This window comes from Oryza sativa, chromosome 8 (genome assembly GCF_034140825.1).
Source record: "Oryza sativa Japonica Group chromosome 8, ASM3414082v1".
Taxonomy (NCBI): Eukaryota; Viridiplantae; Streptophyta; class Magnoliopsida; order Poales; family Poaceae; genus Oryza; species Oryza sativa.
Window position 1 is genome coordinate 27829929 of NC_089042.1, and position 19352 is coordinate 27849280.

The window sequence follows — 19352 nt, forward strand, 5'->3', positions numbered from 1 at the left end:
ACGAGAGATCCCATATGCTGTTTATTGCTGCTGCCAGACCTCCACCCATTGTGGACAGCATCAGGAAGCTGAACTGGCAGGATTCTGTTTGTCTACCAACCAGATGATGCTTTTTCTTGCACATCAACTGAATAAATAGGCCTCAGCACAAAGCTAGACTCATCAAACCATAAGTTACATTTCCTCCTCATCTCTTGGTTTCAACACAAAGAGGCAGAGTTCTAGCAACAGACATGGCTTTCCACCAAAGATCAATTAGCTTGCCTTCAAGGCCTCTCTCCAAGGTTGAAGATGAGTTGCACAGCATAGAGGCATGTGTCTCATCACCCTCCAAGACCATCGAGATGATCTCTGATGGTTTGAGGAGGCTTGGTGATATATATAGCTCCATTGAGGAGATCATGTGCCTACCTAGCAACCAAGTTTGCTCATCACAGCAAAGGAAGTTGTTTGACAGAGAGATGGAATGCTCCCTTGAGCTACTAGATCTCTGCAACGCTATGAACGAGGTCTTCACCGAGTTGAAGTCCATCATCCAAGATCTGCAAGTGTCTCTCAGAAAAGGAGATGATGCAGTTGTTCAAGCCAAGATCCTGTCATACATCCGGCTGGTGAAGAAGGCAAAGAAGCATTCCAAGAAGACTGTGAAGAAGGTTGCCTCAGACATGGAGGACTCCAAGAAGGTCAAGCTGTTGAGCAACGCTAGACAGATCACTACCTCTCTATTTGAATCAACACTGGACCTCTTGTCAAAGCAAATTGTGTTGCCAAAATTGTCTCTCATCTCCAAGGCGTTCCAGAAGAAGAACTCGGTGATCTGCAATGAGGAGCAGTTGCAGGCATTAGAGTGCTGCATCGGAGATCTTGAGGCTGGAGCAGTACTTCTGTTCAGGAGATTGGTCCAGAGCAGGGTTACTCTCCTCAACATTCTTAGCTCATAGATGAGTCAAGATCTGACACTCTTAAGACCCTGCGATCGGCATCTGTCTTTTAAAGGATTTGCTGATCCTTCCCATTTGTATATGTTATAGGCTCACTGTACAGAAAAGAAAACACACATGAAAGAGACAAAATTTTGATCTAATTCTTGCCCTGCACTCAGTCCTGACATATCTCTGAGATACATGATGTGATTATGCAAGCGATATCAATATTATTGCCTTTGTGATTAATATACTTTGCATGACAAGGGCATGGCACATGAATTATGAAATATATGTAACGATATTACTTTGATTTCTTTTCTTTTTACAGTCAAATTGATCTATGGTATACCATGGGGCAATGAAATGGCCAAGTGGGTCATGTCACTACGATGACATTTGTTGCCTCACTAGCAAGCAAAGGATCCATGTAAAGTGGATCTTGCTGCTGCAGCTAAAACAAGCCAACTACAATACATGAGATTAAGCGTGCAGGCAGCATGGATCTAGCTGCAGCAGCTAAAACACGCCAGCTACCAAACACGGGACTAAGCGTGCAAGAGCCTCTGATTGCACATAATAGAACAATCAGTTGTTAACAAGAGCATAAAAAATAGATAACACATGTAATAACAATAACACTGTTGTAGCAATCAATTAAAATAATCCCTTGAGAGCATGCAATTATGCCAAAAACCACAGGTAGAGCTAACTAACCTGTTGGTTCTTGCTGCTGATAGTTGAGACATGACAATGTGATAACTCTCTTGGAAGATAGATGCCAGTACATTAAAAATGAGAACAGAACACGAGAGATTCCATATGCTGTTTATTGCTGCTGCCAGATCTCATACCATGATAGACAGCATCAGGGAGCTGAACTGGAATGATTCTGTTTGTCTACCAACCAAATGGTGCTGTGTCTAGCACATCCCCTGAATAAATAGGCCTCAGCACAAAGCTAGACACATCATACCATCAGTTTCCTTTCCTTCTCATCTCTTGGATTCAGCACAAAGAGGCAGAGCTAGCAACAGACATGGCTTTCCACCAAAGATCAATTAGCTTGCCTTCTAGGCCTCTCTCCAAAGTTGAAGATGAGTTGCACAGCATAGAGGCATGCATCTCATCACCCTCCACGACCATCGAGGTGGTCTCTGATGGTTTGAGGCGGCTTGGGGACATCTACAGCTCCATTGTGGAGATCATGTGCCTGCCTAGCAACCAAATTTGCTCATCCCAACAGAGGAGGTTGTTGGATGGAGAAATGGAATGCTCCCTTCAGCTACTGGATCTCTGCAACTCTATGAGTGAGGTCTTCACCGAGTTGAAGGTCATCATCCAAGATCTGCAAGTACATCTCAGAAAAGGAGATGGTGCAGTTGTTCAAGCCAAGATCCAGTCATTCATCCGCTTGATGAAGAACGCGAAGAAGCATTCCAAGAAGACTGTGAAGAAGGTTGTCTCAGACAACGACTGCAGGATAGTGAAGCTGATGAGCGAGGCTAGAGAGATCACTACCTCACTATTCGAGTCAATATTGTACCTCTTGTCAAAGCAAATTACAATGCCAAAATCATCTCTCATCCCCAAGGCATTCCAGAAGAAAAACCTGGTGATTTGCAATGAGGAGCAGTTGCAGGCATTAGAGTGCTGCATCGGAGATCTTGAGGCTGGAGCAGGACTTCTGTTCAGGAGATTGATCCAGACCAGGGTTACTCTCCTCAACATTCTTAGCTCATAGATACTCCTCAAGATCTGACACTCTTAAGACCCTGCGATTGGCATCCGTCTTTTAAAGGATTTGCTGATCCTTCCCATTTGTATATGTTATAGGCTTACTGTACAGCAAAGAAAATACATGAAAAGAGACAAAGTTTTGATCCAATTCTTGTCGTGCACTTGATCCTCGCGTGTTGCAGAGTTACATGATGGGTTATGCAATTCAATGTCAATATAATTGCCATGGCATATGACTTATGAAATATATGGGCAAGTTAGCGATATTACTTTCATTTCTTTTATTTCTTACAGGCAAATTGATATATGATGCGCCATAGGGCTATGAAAAATGGCCATGTGGGTCATGCCAGTCTGATGCCGTTTGTTGCCTCACTAGCAAGCAACTGATCCATGTAAAGTGGATCTTGCTGCTGCAGGTAAAACAGGCCAGCTCCAATACACAAGGTTAAGCGTGTAAGCGGCATGGATTGTACACAATAGAACACTTGTTGAAATTAACAAAAGCATTAAAAAATAGATAACACACTTGGCAATAATAATACTCTGGTAACACTTTATTAAAATAATCCCTTGATAACATGCAATAATGCCAAAATCCACCGGTAGACTGAACAAACCTGCTGGCTTTTGCTGCCAATAGTTGGGACATGACAATGTGATAGCTGACTTGGAAGATAGACGCAGTGCATTAAAATATTGAGCATACAAGACTATATGCTGCAGCCAGATCTCAAACCATGATAGATAGCATCGGGAGGTGAACTGGCAGGATTCTGTTTGTCTACCATCCAATTGATGCTGTGTGTTGCACATCTCTGTATAAATAGGCCTCAGCACAAAGCTAGAAACATCAAACCAAAACTTCCCTCTCTTTCTCATCTCTCAGACTCAATAGGGAGACAGAGTTCTAGCGACAGAAATGGCTTTCCGCCAGAGATCAATTAGTTTGCCTTCTAGGCCTCACTCTAAGGTTGAAGAGGAGCTGTGCATCCTAGATGCATGCATCTCTTCACCCTCCACGACCCTTGATACAATGTGTGAGGGTTTGAGGAGGCTTGCCAACATCTATAGCTCTATTGAGGAGATCATGTGCCTTCCTAGCAACCAAGCTTTCTCCTCCCAACGAAGAAAATTGTTGGATGGAGAAATGGAATGCTCCCTTGAGCTATTGGATCTATGCAACGTGATGCATGAGGACTTCACAGAGTTGAAGGCCATCATTCAAGATATGCAAGTGGCCCTGAGAAAAGGAGATGATGCAGCTGTTCAATCCAAGACCCAATCATACTACCGCTTGTTGAAGAAGGCAAAGAAACATTTCAAGACTGCAAAGAAGGTTACTTATGAAAAGGAGGATTGCAGGATGGCCAGGCTATTGAGGGAGGCTAGAGATATATCAACCTCTATGCTGGAGTCCACACTGCATCTCCTGTCAAAGCAAATCGAAATGCCCAAACAATCACTTGTTTCCAAGGCATTCAACAAGAAGAAAGTAGTTATTTGCGAGGAGGAGCAATTGCAGGTGTTAGAGTGCAGCATCAGAGATCTTGAGAGCGGAGCAGGACATCTGTTCAGGAAATTGGTCCAGAGCAGAGTTTCTCTCCTCAACATTCTTAGCTCATAGATACTCCAGAATCTTCACTCGACACCCAGCGATTGGCATCCGCCTTTTAAAGGATCTGCTGATCTTTCACATTGTATATATATAAGTAGAAATGTACAGAAAACTCCATACATAATAGTGAACAAAAGTTTTGGCCAAACTCAGTGTCATGAAAATCCTTGCATGCTTCTGATTTCAACCTCTATGCGATTATCCATGTCAGTACTGTTGCCCTTGTGCAGTTGTGCTTTGCTCCGAACATAGTCTGCAAAAGAAAAGACAGCATGTGATCTGTGAAATACGTGCGGAATTATTTGATGACGCCAACAAAAAAAAAATGTTCGATGAATGCAGAATCACAAGGAATTATCCATTGGCCCTGAACATTCGCTTGTCTACTCAGGTCTCAACAGGATGGCCGCGAAGGATTCGGCTGGGAACGCAAGGCATTGCGAAGATACCGCAGATACCGTGTGCTATTGAGTTAGGGTTAGTGGGATACCTCCGCCAGAACTGATGGAGACCTCCGCGATCTTGTCGGGGGCTGCCTTCCAGGGCGGGGGTAGCGGCGGGAAGGGTGGTCGCGGCCTCACCGGCAGCCGGCGGCGAGCGGCGCATCTCCTCGCTCCTCTTCTTCTTCTCCGGTGGGGGGTGGTGGCGAGTGGTGAGACGAAGACACGTGGATTGGGGAACGAGTGGGGTACTGAGTGGATTCATGGGCTTCCTGTGGGCCGGATGGTCTCGCTATCCTTCAGTTTGGCCCATGAAACTACATTGCCAACAACAATTCTTTTTCTGTAAAAATTTGAACAACTCTGCATAGTTAGAAAACTATTTATATCTTGTAGTATACTCTTATATAGGGTCTGTTTAGATTGGTGTCGAAATAAACTTTACCAAAATTTTAGCAAATTGTCAACATTGCCAAAGTTTTGGTAGAATTGGCTTATTAATGTTGCCAAAATTATATACACATTGTCAATATTTGGTAACAAACTAAACGTAGCTACATAATTGTCAATTTTACCAAATAATGCTATGGTTGGAAATGTCATCAATCTGAACATGCCCATAGATATGGTTGAAGGGGTGGAGTCATTTGCAGCCCCATTGTTTCTCTTATTCATATGCTTATCCGAATCGCTTATTTTTAAGGAAAATTGTTATATACGTGTCCTTAGCGATTTAAAAACAAATGTTGTGAAATAAACTACGATGAAAAAAACAAACAAATCAAATTCAAAATTTAGTTCTAAAATTCAAATTTTATAATCATAAGTCAAACAATACTCCCTCCGTTTCACAATGTAAGTTATTCTAGCATTTCTCACATTCATATTGATGTTAATGAATCTAGATAGATATATGTCTAGATTCATTAGTATCAATATGAATGTAGGAAATGCTAGAATGACTTACATTGTGAAACGGAGGAAGTAAGACATTTGAAGTCGGCGCGGCTATAAATATAGATTTTTCTTTCTTTTTGCATTGTAAAGCGCTTCTTTTTTTCATGTTCAGAATTAAGGGTTTACTTAAGTACATCATTAATCAAGTCTTAAAAGCAAATGCAGGAAACAATTAATAATTTTGTTCCTATCATTTGATTTATTATTAAATATACTTTTATGTATACATATAGTTTTACACATTTCACAAAAGTTTTTAAATAAGACGAACGGTCAAACATGTTTAAAAAAGTCAACGGTATCAAACATTTAGGGGAAAAAACATTTAGGGAAAAGGAGGGAGTAGATCAAAATAGCGTACTAATGTTCCTGAACGAACGCGAGGACAAGCGAGTTGGTTTGCAACTTCGCATTATCGCATATTAGACGCCCTTGTGGATTATTTGCGGACGATTAATAAAAAAAAAGTTAGCAAACATGACAGCCCGATAAGCTTAGTTATTGTTCAACACACGGATCATCTCGAGATTGAGGTGAAACAAACCAGCCATGCGCACGAAGGCAATTATGGATGGAATCATCGTGTAGTAATACAGAAAGCGTAAGCCAACCAAATACACTGCGATATCTGCTTCCAACGGACAGATAGATGGGAGCGTATCCTATGCACACAGACCCTCGCATGTACACACCGTGTACAGCAACTAAAAATTATCACAAAAAATTAATACATGTACTTTCAATAGTATTACATCTACGTGCAAAGTCACATCTTCAAATTCATTCTACATAGAGAATAACAAAAAAGATAAAATTCTGACAAAATTGCAACCTTAAAACAATCAGATTTTTTGTTTTTTTGTTACGGCTAAAATATAATGAATTTAACGTTAAGATTTTAACCCTAGGTGTAATACAATTGAAAGTATGTGTATGATTTTTTCTAAATTTTTTATTGACATTTTTTAGTTGGTGTGCACGTGTGTACACGTGAGGGCCTGTGTGTATAGGATATGTTTCCAAGATAGATATGCACACGAGGCAAAGTCAAACTCTTTGCACGGTTGCAACAGCAACCACAGCTCATCTCTTCTCACTGCATTGCATTGGCATTGCTTGCTCATCACAGATCTCACACGATCTGGACCTGGCATTAAACTGAAGTTTCACGCGCTCGTGCAGATGAGTGTTTGTCTCCAGTTTCAGGTGAGACATGACAGCTAGTCATCTACTAGTATTATCTCACAAGTTCATTCAATCAGTAGAGATGCTGCCTCTTGCATCGAGCAAAGCATATAATGATAGAGATTAAAGAAACAGAAACCTGTTGCTTCTGTAGTTCTGTTGCAGCACAAGTGATCGTCAATTATCAATGAGATTCTTTCTGTCTGCTGGTCCAGCAATGAGACCTGCTTCTCCTTCCTTGGTTATATATACAGAGAAGCCATGGTTTGGTGTCGACAACATTGCGAAGCAGTCTTGAGTTATCTCCTCTTCTCTTCCAATTCCAGAGAGAAACAAGTCATCAGCTTCCATCCCAGCCATGGCATTCCACCTCAGATCCGCGAGTGCGCCTTCCAGCCCTCGCTCTGCCAAAACCGACGTCGAAGAACAGCTGCAGAGCCTCGAGGAGATCGTCTCCTCACCCTCTGCAACAATTGAAACAATGTGCAATGGTTTCAGGAGACTTACAGATGTGTACAGCTGCATGGATGAGATGATGTGCTTGCCCAGCTTCAGGCTTCAGCAGAGGAGAGCTGTGGAGCAAGAGCTGGAGCGGTCTCTCGCCTTGCTTGACCTCTGCAACGCCATGCAAGAGAGCTTCTCTGAGCTCAAGGCGAGCACCCAGGAGATGCAGTTGGCCATCAAGAGGGGTGATGATGCAGCAGTTCAGTCCAAGGTTCAGGCTTACACCCGCCTGACCAAGAAGGCGCAGAAACAGTTCAAGAAGATCAACAAGAAGTCTGCTTCAGAAGACCAGGAGGGTTGCAGGGTGGTCAAGCTGCTGGCTGATGCCAGAGAGATCGCTCTCTCGGTGCTTGAATCAACTTTGCACCTCCTGTCAAAGCAGATTGCGATGCCAAGTCAAAGCAAGTGGTCTCTTGTCTCCAAGGCATTCCAGAAGACAAGGGTTACATGCCAGGAGGAGCAATTACAGGCGTTGGAGTTGGACATCGTTGATCTTGAGAGCGGAGTTGAGACTTTGTTCAGGAGATTGATCCAGAGCAGAGTTTCTCTTTTGAATGCTCTTAGCTTGTAGATAGATCATACACCAACTCTGATCCCCTGTGATTGGCGTCCGCCTTTTAGAGGATTTGCTGATCATTGAAACAATTTTTGGATGTATAGTAGTGTACATAAATGAGAGGAAATGTACAGAATTCACTCGAATGAAAAACAAAGGATTTTTCCTTCTGTCTTATTTCACTGTCTTACTTCCCTTTTCCCCTCAATCGACATGGATGGCAGGTGAACAATCATCTATCATTTTGAATACTTCAGCTGAAGCTTGTTCAAGAGGGCACATAGCAATTTAATCAGAATTTTCTTCATCTATCTTGGTTGTTATAATAAAGAAATTAGTATAATTGCACTGTTCAAATATTTTATTCGCAAAGCTTTTACCGTGAGATGGACACGTCATTGCTATTCACATGAGATGTGCCTCAAGAACAGGCGCAAGACCCTTCTTCAATGGATATTGCCATGCATATAATTGATAGCAGCATGACAGATTGCCAGTTAGCCGGCTGATATAGTTCTTGATAAATTGTTCCGCAAGAAGATGGTGGATATTGCCATGCATATAATTGATAGCAGCATGACAGATTGCCAGTTAGCCGGCTGATATAGTTCTTGATAAATTGTTCCGCAAGAAGATGGAGTAGCACAGATGGCAAGTTGGAAACAACACAACTCGATTAGCATTCTCCATTAAAGAAGTGCTGCAGCATGCATGTATGACAAGGCTCTGCACTATGACTACGAGTTAGCTGCCATGCTGATTCCTGCTGGCAATAACACACTATGATATCTGCGACCAGCAACAGATGACACATGATGTCAAGTCAACTCCTCCTTTGCACGGTTGCAACAGCAAAAACAGCTCATCTCCTCTCACTGCACTGCATTGCTTTACTCACCAATCTCACGATATGGATCTGATATTAAACTAAACTGACACGCTCGTGCAGATGAGTTTGTCTCCAGTTTCTGGCCAGCGAGGCATGATAGCCACCTCAATGCAAGCTCAATTAGAGAAGAGATGCTTTGTGCATTGAGCAAAGCATACAAATATTAAAGAAACAGAAACCTGTCGTGCAGATGGTGGCTTCTGTTGCAGCACAAGGCTTCGCCAATTATTAGAGAGATTCTTTCTGTCTGCTGGTCCAGTAATGAGACTGCTTCTCCCTCCTTCGTTATATATAGAGAAGCCATGGTTTGCTGTTGACAACATTGCAAAGCAGTCTGTTCTCTTCCATTTCTAGAGAGAAACGAGTCATCAGCTTCCATCCCAACCATGGTATTCCACCTCAGATCCGCGAGCGTGCCTTCCAGCCCTTGCTCCAATGAAACCAACATCGAAGAACAGCTGGCGAGCCTCAGGGAGATCATCTGTTCACCCTCTGCAACCATGGAAACAATGTGCAATGGTTTCAGGAGGCTTACAGATGTGTACAGCTGCATGGATGAGATCATGTGCTTGCCCAGCAGCCAAGCTAGCCTTTGCAAGCATCAGCAGAGGAGAGAAGTGGAGAAAGAGCTGGAGCGGTCTCTCACCTTGCTTGACCTCTGCAACGCCATGCAAGAGAGCTTCTCTGAGCTCAAGGCAACCACCCAGGAGATGCAGTTGGCCATCAAGAGAGGAGAAGATGCAGCAGTTCAGACCAATGTTCAGTCTTACACCCGCCTGACCAAGAAGGCACATAAACAGTGCAAGAAGATCAACAAGAAGCCTGCTAGTTCAGCTGATCAGGAGAGCTGCAGGGTGGTCAAGCTGATGGCTGATGCCAGAGAGATCACTTTCTCAGTGCTTGAATCAACTTTGCATCTCCTGTCAAAGCAGATTGCGGTGCCGAGTTCCAGCAAGTGGTCTCTTAAGGCATTCCAGAAGACAAGGGTTACATGCCAGGAGGAGCAATTACAGGTGTTGGAGTTGGACATCGTTGATCTTCAGAGCGGAGTTGAGACTTTGTTCAGGAGATTGATCCAGAGCAGAGTTTCTCTTTTGAATGCTCTTAGCTTGTAGATAGATCATACACCAACTCTAATCCCCTGTGATTGGCATCCGCCTTTTCGAGGATTTGCTGATCATTGAATCAATTTTGTCATGTGTACATAAATGAGAGGAAATGTACAGAAATTTATGCGATTGAAAAACAAAGGATTTATTCCTTTTGTTTAATTTCACTGTCTTCCTTTTCCCCCTCATTCCACATGGATGTCAACTGAACAATCACCTGACATTTTGAGTTCTTCAGATGAAACTTGTTCACGAAAGGAAATAGTAACTTAATAAGAATTTTCTTCATCGATCTTGGCTGTTATAATATAGAGATCAGTAGTAATGCAGAGTTCAAATATTAGATTTACAAAGCTTTACCGTGAGATGCCCATGTAATTACTATTCACATGTGACGTGCCTCAAGTACAGGCACAAGATCCTTCTGCAGTGGATCTTGCCTTGCATATAGCACCATGACAGATTGCCAGCTCGTACGGTTGTTGATAAATTATTCTGCAATCAGATGGGCAGCACAGATGGCAAGTTGCAATAACACTACTCGATTAGCAATCTCCATTGGATAAATGCTGGAGCTTGCACGTATGACAAAGGCTCAACGCTAGAGTAAGCTGCCATGCTGATTCCTGCTGCCAATAACTGGAACATGACATTGTGATTCAGTTAGGCGGCCTAATTGACCAGAAATTTGGACAGCACGTGGAATCATCTTGAGATTGCAACAGATGCTAAATGCTGTGAGCACAGCAGGCAAGCCAGTGATGCAATGCTGCAAGATCAGTGAGCAGATTCTACCAGATAAGAAACACGGTTTGGAGCCTGGAGAGAGAAGTCAACTGCTGCTCCTGTGAGCAAGGCTCATCCTTCTCATGATCTGGATCTGAATATTACATTAGACTATACACTTGTGCAGGTGAACTTGCCGCCAATAATCAGGACATGACAGCATTGTAAGCTGAGCTAGAGATGCCTCTACACTTGGTTGGGAAACATAAAAAAACATCAGCCTGTCGAGGAGATGGGTGGCGTCTGTTGCAGCAGCAAAGCACTTCATTATTATTGAGATTTCATTGTTGTCTACACGGTGAGGGATGCCATTGCTTCTGCCTCTTTGTCTATATAGAGGAAAGCTATAGCCGGGTCGACACCATTGCAGCACAGCATTCTTCTCATCTTCACTTCCACAGAGAAGAGAAAAAGGATAAGCTTCCACTGCAGCCATGGCATTCCACCTCAGATCTGCGAGTGTGCCATCCAGCCCTTGCTCCAATGAAACCAACGCTGAAGAACTGCTGCAGAGTCTAAAGGTGACCATTTCCTCACCCAGTTCAACCATCGAGACGATGAGCAGTGGCTGGAAGAAGCTTGGGAGTATCTACAACTGCATCGATGAGATCATGTGTCTGCCCAGCAGCCAAGCTCTCCTTTGCCAACCACTGCAGAGGAAAGCAGTGGAGCAAGAGTTAGAAGGCTCTCTCGTCGTGCTAGACCTCTGCAACGCCATTCACGAGAGCTTTTCCGGGCTCAAGGCATGCATCCAGGACATGCAGCTGGCTGTCAAGAGAGGAGATGATGCAGCTGTCCAAGCCAAGATACAGTCTTACATCCGCCTCGCCAAGAAGGGGCGAAAACAGTTCAAGCATATCAGCAAGAAGTCTTCTTCAGCAGATCAGGAGAGCTGCAGGGTGATCAAGCTGTTGGCTGAAGCTAGAGAGATAGCTCTGTCAATGCTCGAGTCGTCATCACATCTCCTGTCGAAGCAGATTGCTTTGCCATGCTCTAGCAAATGGTCTCTTGTCTCCAAGACATTCCAGAAAAGAAGGCTTGTCTGCGAGGAGGAGCAATTGCAGGTGTTGGAGTTAGACATTGTTGATCTAGAGACTGGAGTCGAGAATCTGTTCAGAAAATCAATCCAGAGCAGAGTTTCTCTTCTCAACATTCTCAGCTTGTAGATAGATCATACACCAACTCTGATTCCATGCGATTAGTATCCGCCTTTTAGAGGATTTGCTGATCACTGGAACAAAATTTTGATGTGTACATATATGAAAGGAATTGTACAGAAACTCAGTTGAGAAACAAAAACAAAGTATTTGTCCACTTCCTATTGTTGATTACACTGTTTATGAATGTTTGATATAAATACCTAATTTTCTAACAATATGCTCATCATTATTGACTGTTAGAGAAGCAGTTAGCAGAATTTTCAAGTTCAGCTTCGAAATGATTTACTATGATACGGCCTCGCTATTCAGATGCTATGTGCTAACTCAACAAGAAGCAAAGGATCCTTGAGCAGTGGATCTTGCTACCAGAGCTAAGACAAGCCAGCTCCAATGCACGAGGTTGAATGTGTGAGCGGCATGGATTGCACATAATAAAACAATATTTAAATTAGCAAGCACACTAAAAACTAGAAGACACACCTATCACCAACAATACTCAGTACCACTCCCTTAAAGTAACATCTTGAAAACGCAATAATGTCAAGATCCACCAATAGAGTGAACTAACCTTCTGATTCTTGCTTCCAATAGTTGGAACATGACAATGTGATAGTTCATTGGGAGGATATGTAGTGCACTAATATATGCAGCTACACATGAGTGACAGAATAGATTCTATATGCTGCTACCAGATCTCAGACCTTGATAGACAGCATCTGGGAGATGAACTGGAGGGATTCTACTTGTCTGTAAACCAAACGATGCTGTCCCGTGCAGTTCCTCTGTATAAATAGGCCTTGGCAGAAGGCCAAACACATCAAACCAAAGCTTGGACTCTCCTTCCCATCTCCTCAGCCACAACACAACAAGAATTACATCAACAGATATGGCTTGCCACCAAAGATCAATTAGCTTGCCTTCTAGGACTCACTCCAAAGTTGAAGAAGAGCTTCACATCGTAGAGGCATCCATCTCTTCAACCTCGATGACCATTGAGATCCTCTCCGATGGTTTAAAGAGGCTTGAGGATATCTACAGCTCTGTTGAGGGCATCATGTGCCTGCCTAGCAACCAAATTTGCTCATCCCAGCAAAGGAAGTTGTTGGATGGAGAAATGGAATGCTCCCTTGAGCTACTGGATCTCTGCAATGCTATGCATGAGGTGTTTGCTGAGTTGAAGGCCATCATCCAAGATATGCAAGTATCTCTTAGAAAAGGAGATGATGCAGTTGTTCAAGCTAAGATCCAGTCATACATTCGCTTGATGAAGAAGGCAAAAAAGCATTTCAAGAAGACTGTGAAGAAGGTTACCTCAGACAAGGAGGATGACAAGATGGTCAAGCTCTTGAGCAAGGCTAGAGAGATCACAACCTCTGTACTTGAGTCATCAATGGACCTCTTATCGAAGCAAATCGCAACACCAAAAATGTCTATCATCTCCAAGGCATTCCTGAAGAAAAACTCAGTTGTTTGCAGTGAGGAACAGTTGCAGGTGTTAGAGTGCTGCATCGGAGATCTTGAGGCTGGGGCTGGACTTGTGTTCAGGAGATTGGTCCAGAGCAGGGTTACTCTCCTTAACATTCTTAGCTCATAGATACTCCTCTGTCATTCTTGATAGCATGTGATCGGTATCCGCCTTTTAAAGGATTTGCCGATCCTTCCCATTTGTATATGTAGTGTACAGAAATGTTCATACATGAAGAGACAAAAGTTTTGATCTAATTTGTGTTGTGCATTCAATGTTCACATACTACTGAGGTTCACAATGTCATTATTCCATGAGATGTCTGCACTATTGCCTTTCTAGTGAAAAAAACAAAATGTTGGCATAGTTCATGTTGCCAATTTACTATGACAGAACCACCAATCTCACTAATATCAAAATGGTATCATATATATACGTGAAGTCAACAAATATGCAGGACATTTGAACAGATGAAAATACATCAATAGAAAAAGTATATCCGTGCTTCAGTAACAAAAGTATATTTTTTGTCTTATGAGAAAATACATTTTGGTGCATCTATCTGGGATGGTAGTGCAGATTTTTTTTTTCAGGGATAGAGATTAAGCTTAGTTATCTGATTTACAAATAGTAGTGTTGTTTCAACAACTCATAATGATTGTGATTTGTACACTGATACACTCCTTATGAGGTGGATCTGGCCTATATAGGAAATATGCCAGCTCCAGCCGCAAGGTCTAAAATAGAAGTAAACACCAGAGTTGGTCTGATATGTGCCAATCATAAAGGGGAAAAGAAATCAAACTTTAACCCCCACCCCCACCCCCACCCCCAGGTAATAAGCAAAACATTCATTTGGAATATAAAATGTGCGGTACACTATTTGAGGCTAGAAAGCTTTGCTGCTTATGGCTCCTTTGAGGATTTGAAATTGATCTGTTGCAACACAAATCTAGGACATTAACACACAAAATTTATGGTATTAAGTAGCAAGATTGTATTTATCACTGGATGTCATGGCCTCATTTGTTTCCTCTTCATAGGTAAGCCAGGTAGGCCTTCTCCAAAGGTCCAAGGAAATTTCATGTGCATCTCTTTCTTTAATTGTTATGCAATTTTTATTGTTTGTCATAGTACAGATTAAAAACAATAATTCATCTTTAGTCTATCCCAAGATAATACAATACATTCTGGTTCACTAGTCATGCTAAAACGCGTGATTATAGAAAAGCAGAAGCTGACTGTGAATTCATGAATTTAGGTCTGATCTACACAAACTCCAGGTCTTTGATAGTTGAATAGTTGAGATCCTATATACATGACCTGATAGTTCAATAGTTGGGATTCTGTAGACATAACCTAATAGCATGCACTTCTTGCACATACCACAACAACAGATATACAAGAAAATTTGTATTCACTCATCTGTGTTTTGAAGCACAGATCTGCATCAGAAAATATATCCATAGGTTTGTAGATATCCTTCTTGTCAAAAGAATATGTCAGTTTGCTTGGACTGTGCCTTGAGATCCTTCAATTTTTTTAAAATGTTAGTGAAGTAATCTTGCAAATACTTCTCTAAGGTGAGAATATCCTTTGAATCTACCCCAAGAAGCTGGTATGTATCATTCATTGGAACTGAGAAAATTGTGTCACTGGAGAGGACCTGAATTATAACAATTAAATACTAGTTATTAATTTTCATAAGCCTTGACAATTTTATAATTACTGAAAAATCAAGTGCACTATTTAGATAAGTCTAGAGTGTAACCTCTGAGAATGCCAGTCTGTCAGCCACATCATTTGTCCACTGGAAGAACCGTGTCAACTGACGAGTAAATCTCAACACTGCAACAGGGACAGTAGTAACGTTGGCATCTTGGCCAGCCAACCGCTCACACAGTGTAATCACCTGAGTAAAAAAACAATACAATAGTTGAGTAAATGATAGTATTCCAACTCTCAGAAGCCATCATTTGGTACATTCTGACATTGAAAACGAAATTAAGAGCAGGAAATACAAGATTAGTACTCCCATCTCTTGAAGAATTCATGACATTTTGGACAACAATATAGTCTCCACATGCAACTTTGACCTTTACATTTATATGAATATGCTTGTGAACATAAATTAGTATATTGCAATTTTTTCCATTGAACACGCAGAAGAGCTCTGTGCTATTTCATTAAGAATAAATAATATAGTACTACAAGGGGAGGGTTAGGGGTTAAAAGCCCTTCCTATCCCCAAAATATACCACATAAACACACACACACACTGGAAAACTAAAACAGATGCGCCACAGAAAATTCCAGCAAAAATTTTCATGACAGGCTTTCATGGAAGCCAAATATGTACATATGACAAGCCTAATACCATTTGATATGTTGGTGGACAAAGATAAGGAAGTTCAGCTGCACATTTTGCAAAACGACATATATTTCTGACAGAGGGAGTATATTTCCAGTCAAGAATAAACATGCTGTGCAATTTATTCATGGAAACCAAATATGTATTTACATCCTTAAAAAAAGAATTGACGTCATTAGAACAGTGTACAGTATACTACCTCTTGAGTTGTCCAGGCACGTGGTCCGGCAAAAGTTAAGAGCTTCTTGCTAGCCTTCTCATTCCGCATGGCAATAAACGTCAGTCGAGCAACGTCCTACAATCACACGAGGGATGTTGTATCAAAGGAAGGGACTTTGAAGAGATAATGTTACAAATAGGTCACATATTCATCTTTCAATGGAGAAGGAGAAAGATAAACCTGGGTATCCATGTAAGCAATCCGGGTAGGAGCATCAGTTCCCCATACTGACTTCTCTTCTAGTATGGGCACAGCATATTGCCCAATTAGGCCCTACTCAGACCAACATTTGACAGAATTCGTTTCAGGAAACAATTAACTACCCTTGTTTATATTCGAAAACAAATCAATTTCCTGGCCAAATATATAGAACCCCACAGAAGGAACACATTTACCTGCATGAAACCACACAAACGGATGATGAGATAATCCAGACCGGCATCCTGAATAAACTTCTCTGTACAATGCTTGATTTCCATCAAGGGAACCTCCGGGTGCTTGTCACAGTTATGAATAGAGTAGAACACATACTTTTGAATTCCCATGGCCTTAGCACATTGTATTAGAGCAACCTTTCCTTCCCAATCTACCTAAATAGAACAACTATTAGCAAAACGGAAACCAAATTCACTCAACGACTCTACAGCATATATGTCACAGGACTCACAGTATAAGGACTACATCACAATTACGTGATATATTAAAAGCAATGTGATTAGCTTTAGTCACGACTCAACAATAGTGCAAATACACTTCAGCAAGAATCAACTTCAGGACAGGAATACAGAAGTATCACATTATGCTTAAAGAAATGCTAACAACATACCGTCCGAATGGGCTCTTCGGGACGCCCTGTAGCACAATCGATGACGGTATGAATACCAACAAGCGTCGCGGGAATGGTCTCTGGCTTGCTGAGATCGGCCTAAATCAGCAAACAGAAATGGGCATGAGGCGGATAAACATTGAACAGTGAGGTTGATATAGCAGCAAGGAAAACAGTGGAAACCTACATTGACCACAGTGGCGCCCCAGTCGCGGAGGAAATCGGCCGGCGCCGGGCGGGGCCTGACGAGGCAGCGCACGTCGTAGCCCTCGTCCAGCGCCCGCCTGACCACCTGCCGTCCCAGCGTCCCGGTGGCGCCGACCACCAGGATGCTGGTCGGCCTGACGGGCGTGCCCTGCGCAATGCTGGTCGGGACCGCCGTCTGCGCGTTGCAGGTCACCACCAGCCTGCAGCCTGGAGAACCCCCCAAACTTCGTTTACCTCACACGATCATCCGCAACTGCAGGCGAGGGGAAGGCGGAAACGGGATAGGTATTGTACCTTTGGGCGGTGCGCGGAGGAGGGGGTGGTGGTGGTGGCGCGGCCGCGCGGTAGCGGACCGGGAGAGGGCGGCGCGGCGGGCGGGGGAGGCGAGCTGCGAGGGCAGCGCGGCGAGGCTGGTCGACGACGCCATTTGCGCGCGCGAGAGAGAGAGCGTGGAGAAGTGGCGGCGTGGGTCGTCGGGGTTGGGTTTTTGGTTGGGGGGAGAGGCGGGCGAGGAGTGGCGGAGAGGGGATGCGGAGTAGCCGATGGCCGTCGCGCCACGTCTACCGCCATCCCGTCATCCGTTCTGTCCACGTCACCCTCCTGTTTCCTCTGTCTCTCTTTTTTTTTTCTTCACCGCAGACGTGGACTCTGTGCAGGAATGCTAATTGGCGCGCACGCGCCGGCCCACACGGCCCAATAGACGGCAAGACACGGTTATTTTTTTTTTCCGAATTTTTCCATATATGTGTAAACTTTCAACCCAGATTTGAATACTTTTAACTCTAACTTGAAAACTTTCAACTTCAACTTGAAATCTTTCAACTTCGACTTGAAAACTTTCAACTCATATTTGAAAACTTTCAACTCAGATTTAAAAAATTTTAACTTGAGATTCAAAAACTTTTAACTCAGATTCGAAAACTTTCAACTCGAGATTTAAAAACTTTCAATTACAGATTTGAAAATTTTTAAGTTAAGATTTGAAAAAATATGAAAACTTTCGACTCAGATTTAAAAACTTTCAACTCAAAATTCGAAAACTTTTGACTCCGATTCGAAAACTTTCAACTCAAATTTGAAAACTTACAACTCAGATTCAAAAACTTTCAACTCGAGATTTGAATACTTTCAAATCAAATTTAAAAATTTTCAAGTTAAGATTTAAAAACTTTCAACTCAAAACATTTTATAAAAAAATAAGTGTGCTAAAGATTAAAAAAAGTAATAAGAAAGAAAACGAAAAAAACCGAAAACAATCGCAAAAGAAAAAGAAAAAACAAATCGCGAAAAAAAAGGGCTGATGGGCCTTAGGCCGGGAGCAGCTGGTGCGCGCGCCAACTAGCAACCCCCGACTCTGGGCTGGTTTGGTTTGTGGCCTAAATTAGGCTTACCAATTTTTGGCAATTTCAATAGTGTTTAGTGTCTATTTGGTTTGAAGCCAAATTTTGGCATGCCTAAGAAAATAGGCCATTTCAATAGTGAACTTAGGCTATTTTGGCTTCAATCCAAACACAACTTTGCCTTACCAAAATTAGTCATGCCAAAACTTGCCAAATTTTGGTACTAATAAAATTTGGTAAGGCCTATTTAGACCACAAACCAAACCAACCCTCTGCTTCCTTTTTTTTAACCGTTTTTATACGGAATACGTGGACAAACAGTTTACAGTTAGACGGAGTCATTAGAGCACCCGCGATGGTAAAGTAAAGTGTTCTCTATAAAACATGTACATCTCAGCAATATACTAGATTAATAGTAAACCACCTCAATAGTATGTCTACATGGGTATCTATAGCTCTCTCATGCATTGCCTCGTTTTTCTCTATAGACTATCTCTATGTTAGTAGATAGCTTCGCTCTCTCTCTCTTCATTTAATATCTTCCAAGTAGAAAAATATGCTGACATGGATCTCTTGTAGAGAGCTTATAGATAATCATTGCGGGTGCCTTAGTATCCAAGTAATATACAGGTGGCTATATTACATTTGCGATGACAAAATTAATGAGTTAGAGAAGAAATGGGTGAAGGGAGAGTGAGTAGGTCACTTAAATAATCATCGGTTTCTACAGCACTCAAAGACACTTAAAGGCTAGATAAAACGCATCAGGTCAGCTTTTATTGACCCATGTGATGTAGAGATACTGAGATAGTGGTGACATCATTGCACAAACAACAATATTGCCTCCTTTGGGACAACAAACATGAGAGTGTATGCATCACGCCAAGAGTTACCCAATGTTGTACATTGTTTGTTCTGTTTTTCATGGTTGTCATCAACAATGTTCTCATTTGTAGCGGGTCCATGTCAGTAACCGTGCATAGGCGCGCGCGCTTGAATTGGCAATAGAATAGTCGCTCGCTTCTCTCTCTCTAGTCCTTCTCTTCTTACATAAGC

General features: G+C 42.3%; 8 protein-coding genes across 8 annotated transcripts; 7 read left to right on the top strand and 1 right to left on the bottom strand.

Annotated features, from left to right (window-relative positions):
* The first annotated feature begins 93 nt into the window (after positions 1-93).
* On the top strand, positions 94-1084 carry LOC4346268 (uncharacterized). Its single transcript, XM_026027514.2, has one exon. The coding sequence runs from the start codon at positions 234-236 to the stop codon at positions 939-941; it is 708 nt and encodes a 235-aa protein (XP_025883299.1). The 5' UTR covers positions 94-233; the 3' UTR covers positions 942-1084.
* An 807-nt stretch (positions 1085-1891) lies between these two features.
* LOC107278617 (uncharacterized) lies at positions 1892-2910 on the top strand. The gene has a single exon (XM_015795034.3). It carries the CDS (start codon positions 1963-1965, stop codon positions 2665-2667), a length of 705 nt encoding a protein of 234 aa, XP_015650520.1. The 5' UTR covers positions 1892-1962; the 3' UTR covers positions 2668-2910.
* Positions 2911-3157: 247 nt separating this feature from the next.
* On the top strand, positions 3158-4429 carry LOC4346269 (uncharacterized). Its single transcript, XM_026027516.2, has one exon. It carries the CDS (start codon positions 3586-3588, stop codon positions 4288-4290), a length of 705 nt encoding a protein of 234 aa, XP_025883301.1. The 5' UTR covers positions 3158-3585; the 3' UTR covers positions 4291-4429.
* Positions 4430-7221: 2792 nt separating this feature from the next.
* On the top strand, positions 7222-12038 carry LOC4346270 (uncharacterized). The gene has a single exon (XM_015795210.2). It carries the CDS (start codon positions 7222-7224, stop codon positions 7936-7938), a length of 717 nt encoding a protein of 238 aa, XP_015650696.1. The 3' UTR covers positions 7939-12038.
* On the top strand, positions 9199-10083 carry LOC4346271 (uncharacterized). The gene has a single exon (XM_015795209.2). It carries the CDS (start codon positions 9199-9201, stop codon positions 9925-9927), a length of 729 nt encoding a protein of 242 aa, XP_015650695.1. The 3' UTR covers positions 9928-10083.
* LOC107276792 (uncharacterized) lies at positions 11142-12038 on the top strand. The gene has a single exon (XM_015795207.3). The coding sequence runs from the start codon at positions 11142-11144 to the stop codon at positions 11871-11873; it is 732 nt and encodes a 243-aa protein (XP_015650693.1). The 3' UTR covers positions 11874-12038.
* Positions 12039-12334: 296 nt separating this feature from the next.
* LOC107282070 (uncharacterized) lies at positions 12335-13589 on the top strand. Its single transcript, XM_015795211.3, has one exon. It carries the CDS (start codon positions 12754-12756, stop codon positions 13459-13461), a length of 708 nt encoding a protein of 235 aa, XP_015650697.2. The 5' UTR covers positions 12335-12753; the 3' UTR covers positions 13462-13589.
* Positions 13590-14552: 963 nt separating this feature from the next.
* On the bottom strand, positions 14553-17449 carry LOC4346272 (protein HIGH CHLOROPHYLL FLUORESCENCE PHENOTYPE 244, chloroplastic). Its single transcript, XM_026027492.2, has 8 exons — positions 17251-17449; positions 16937-17163; positions 16750-16848; positions 16319-16513; positions 16104-16196; positions 15903-15998; positions 15104-15244; positions 14553-14998 (listed from the first exon to the last, which is right to left on the bottom strand). The coding sequence occupies exons 1-8, from the start codon at positions 17381-17383 to the stop codon at positions 14822-14824; spliced, it is 1161 nt and encodes a 386-aa protein (XP_025883277.1). The 5' UTR covers positions 17384-17449; the 3' UTR covers positions 14553-14821.
* Between the last annotated feature and the right edge of the window lie 1903 nt (positions 17450-19352).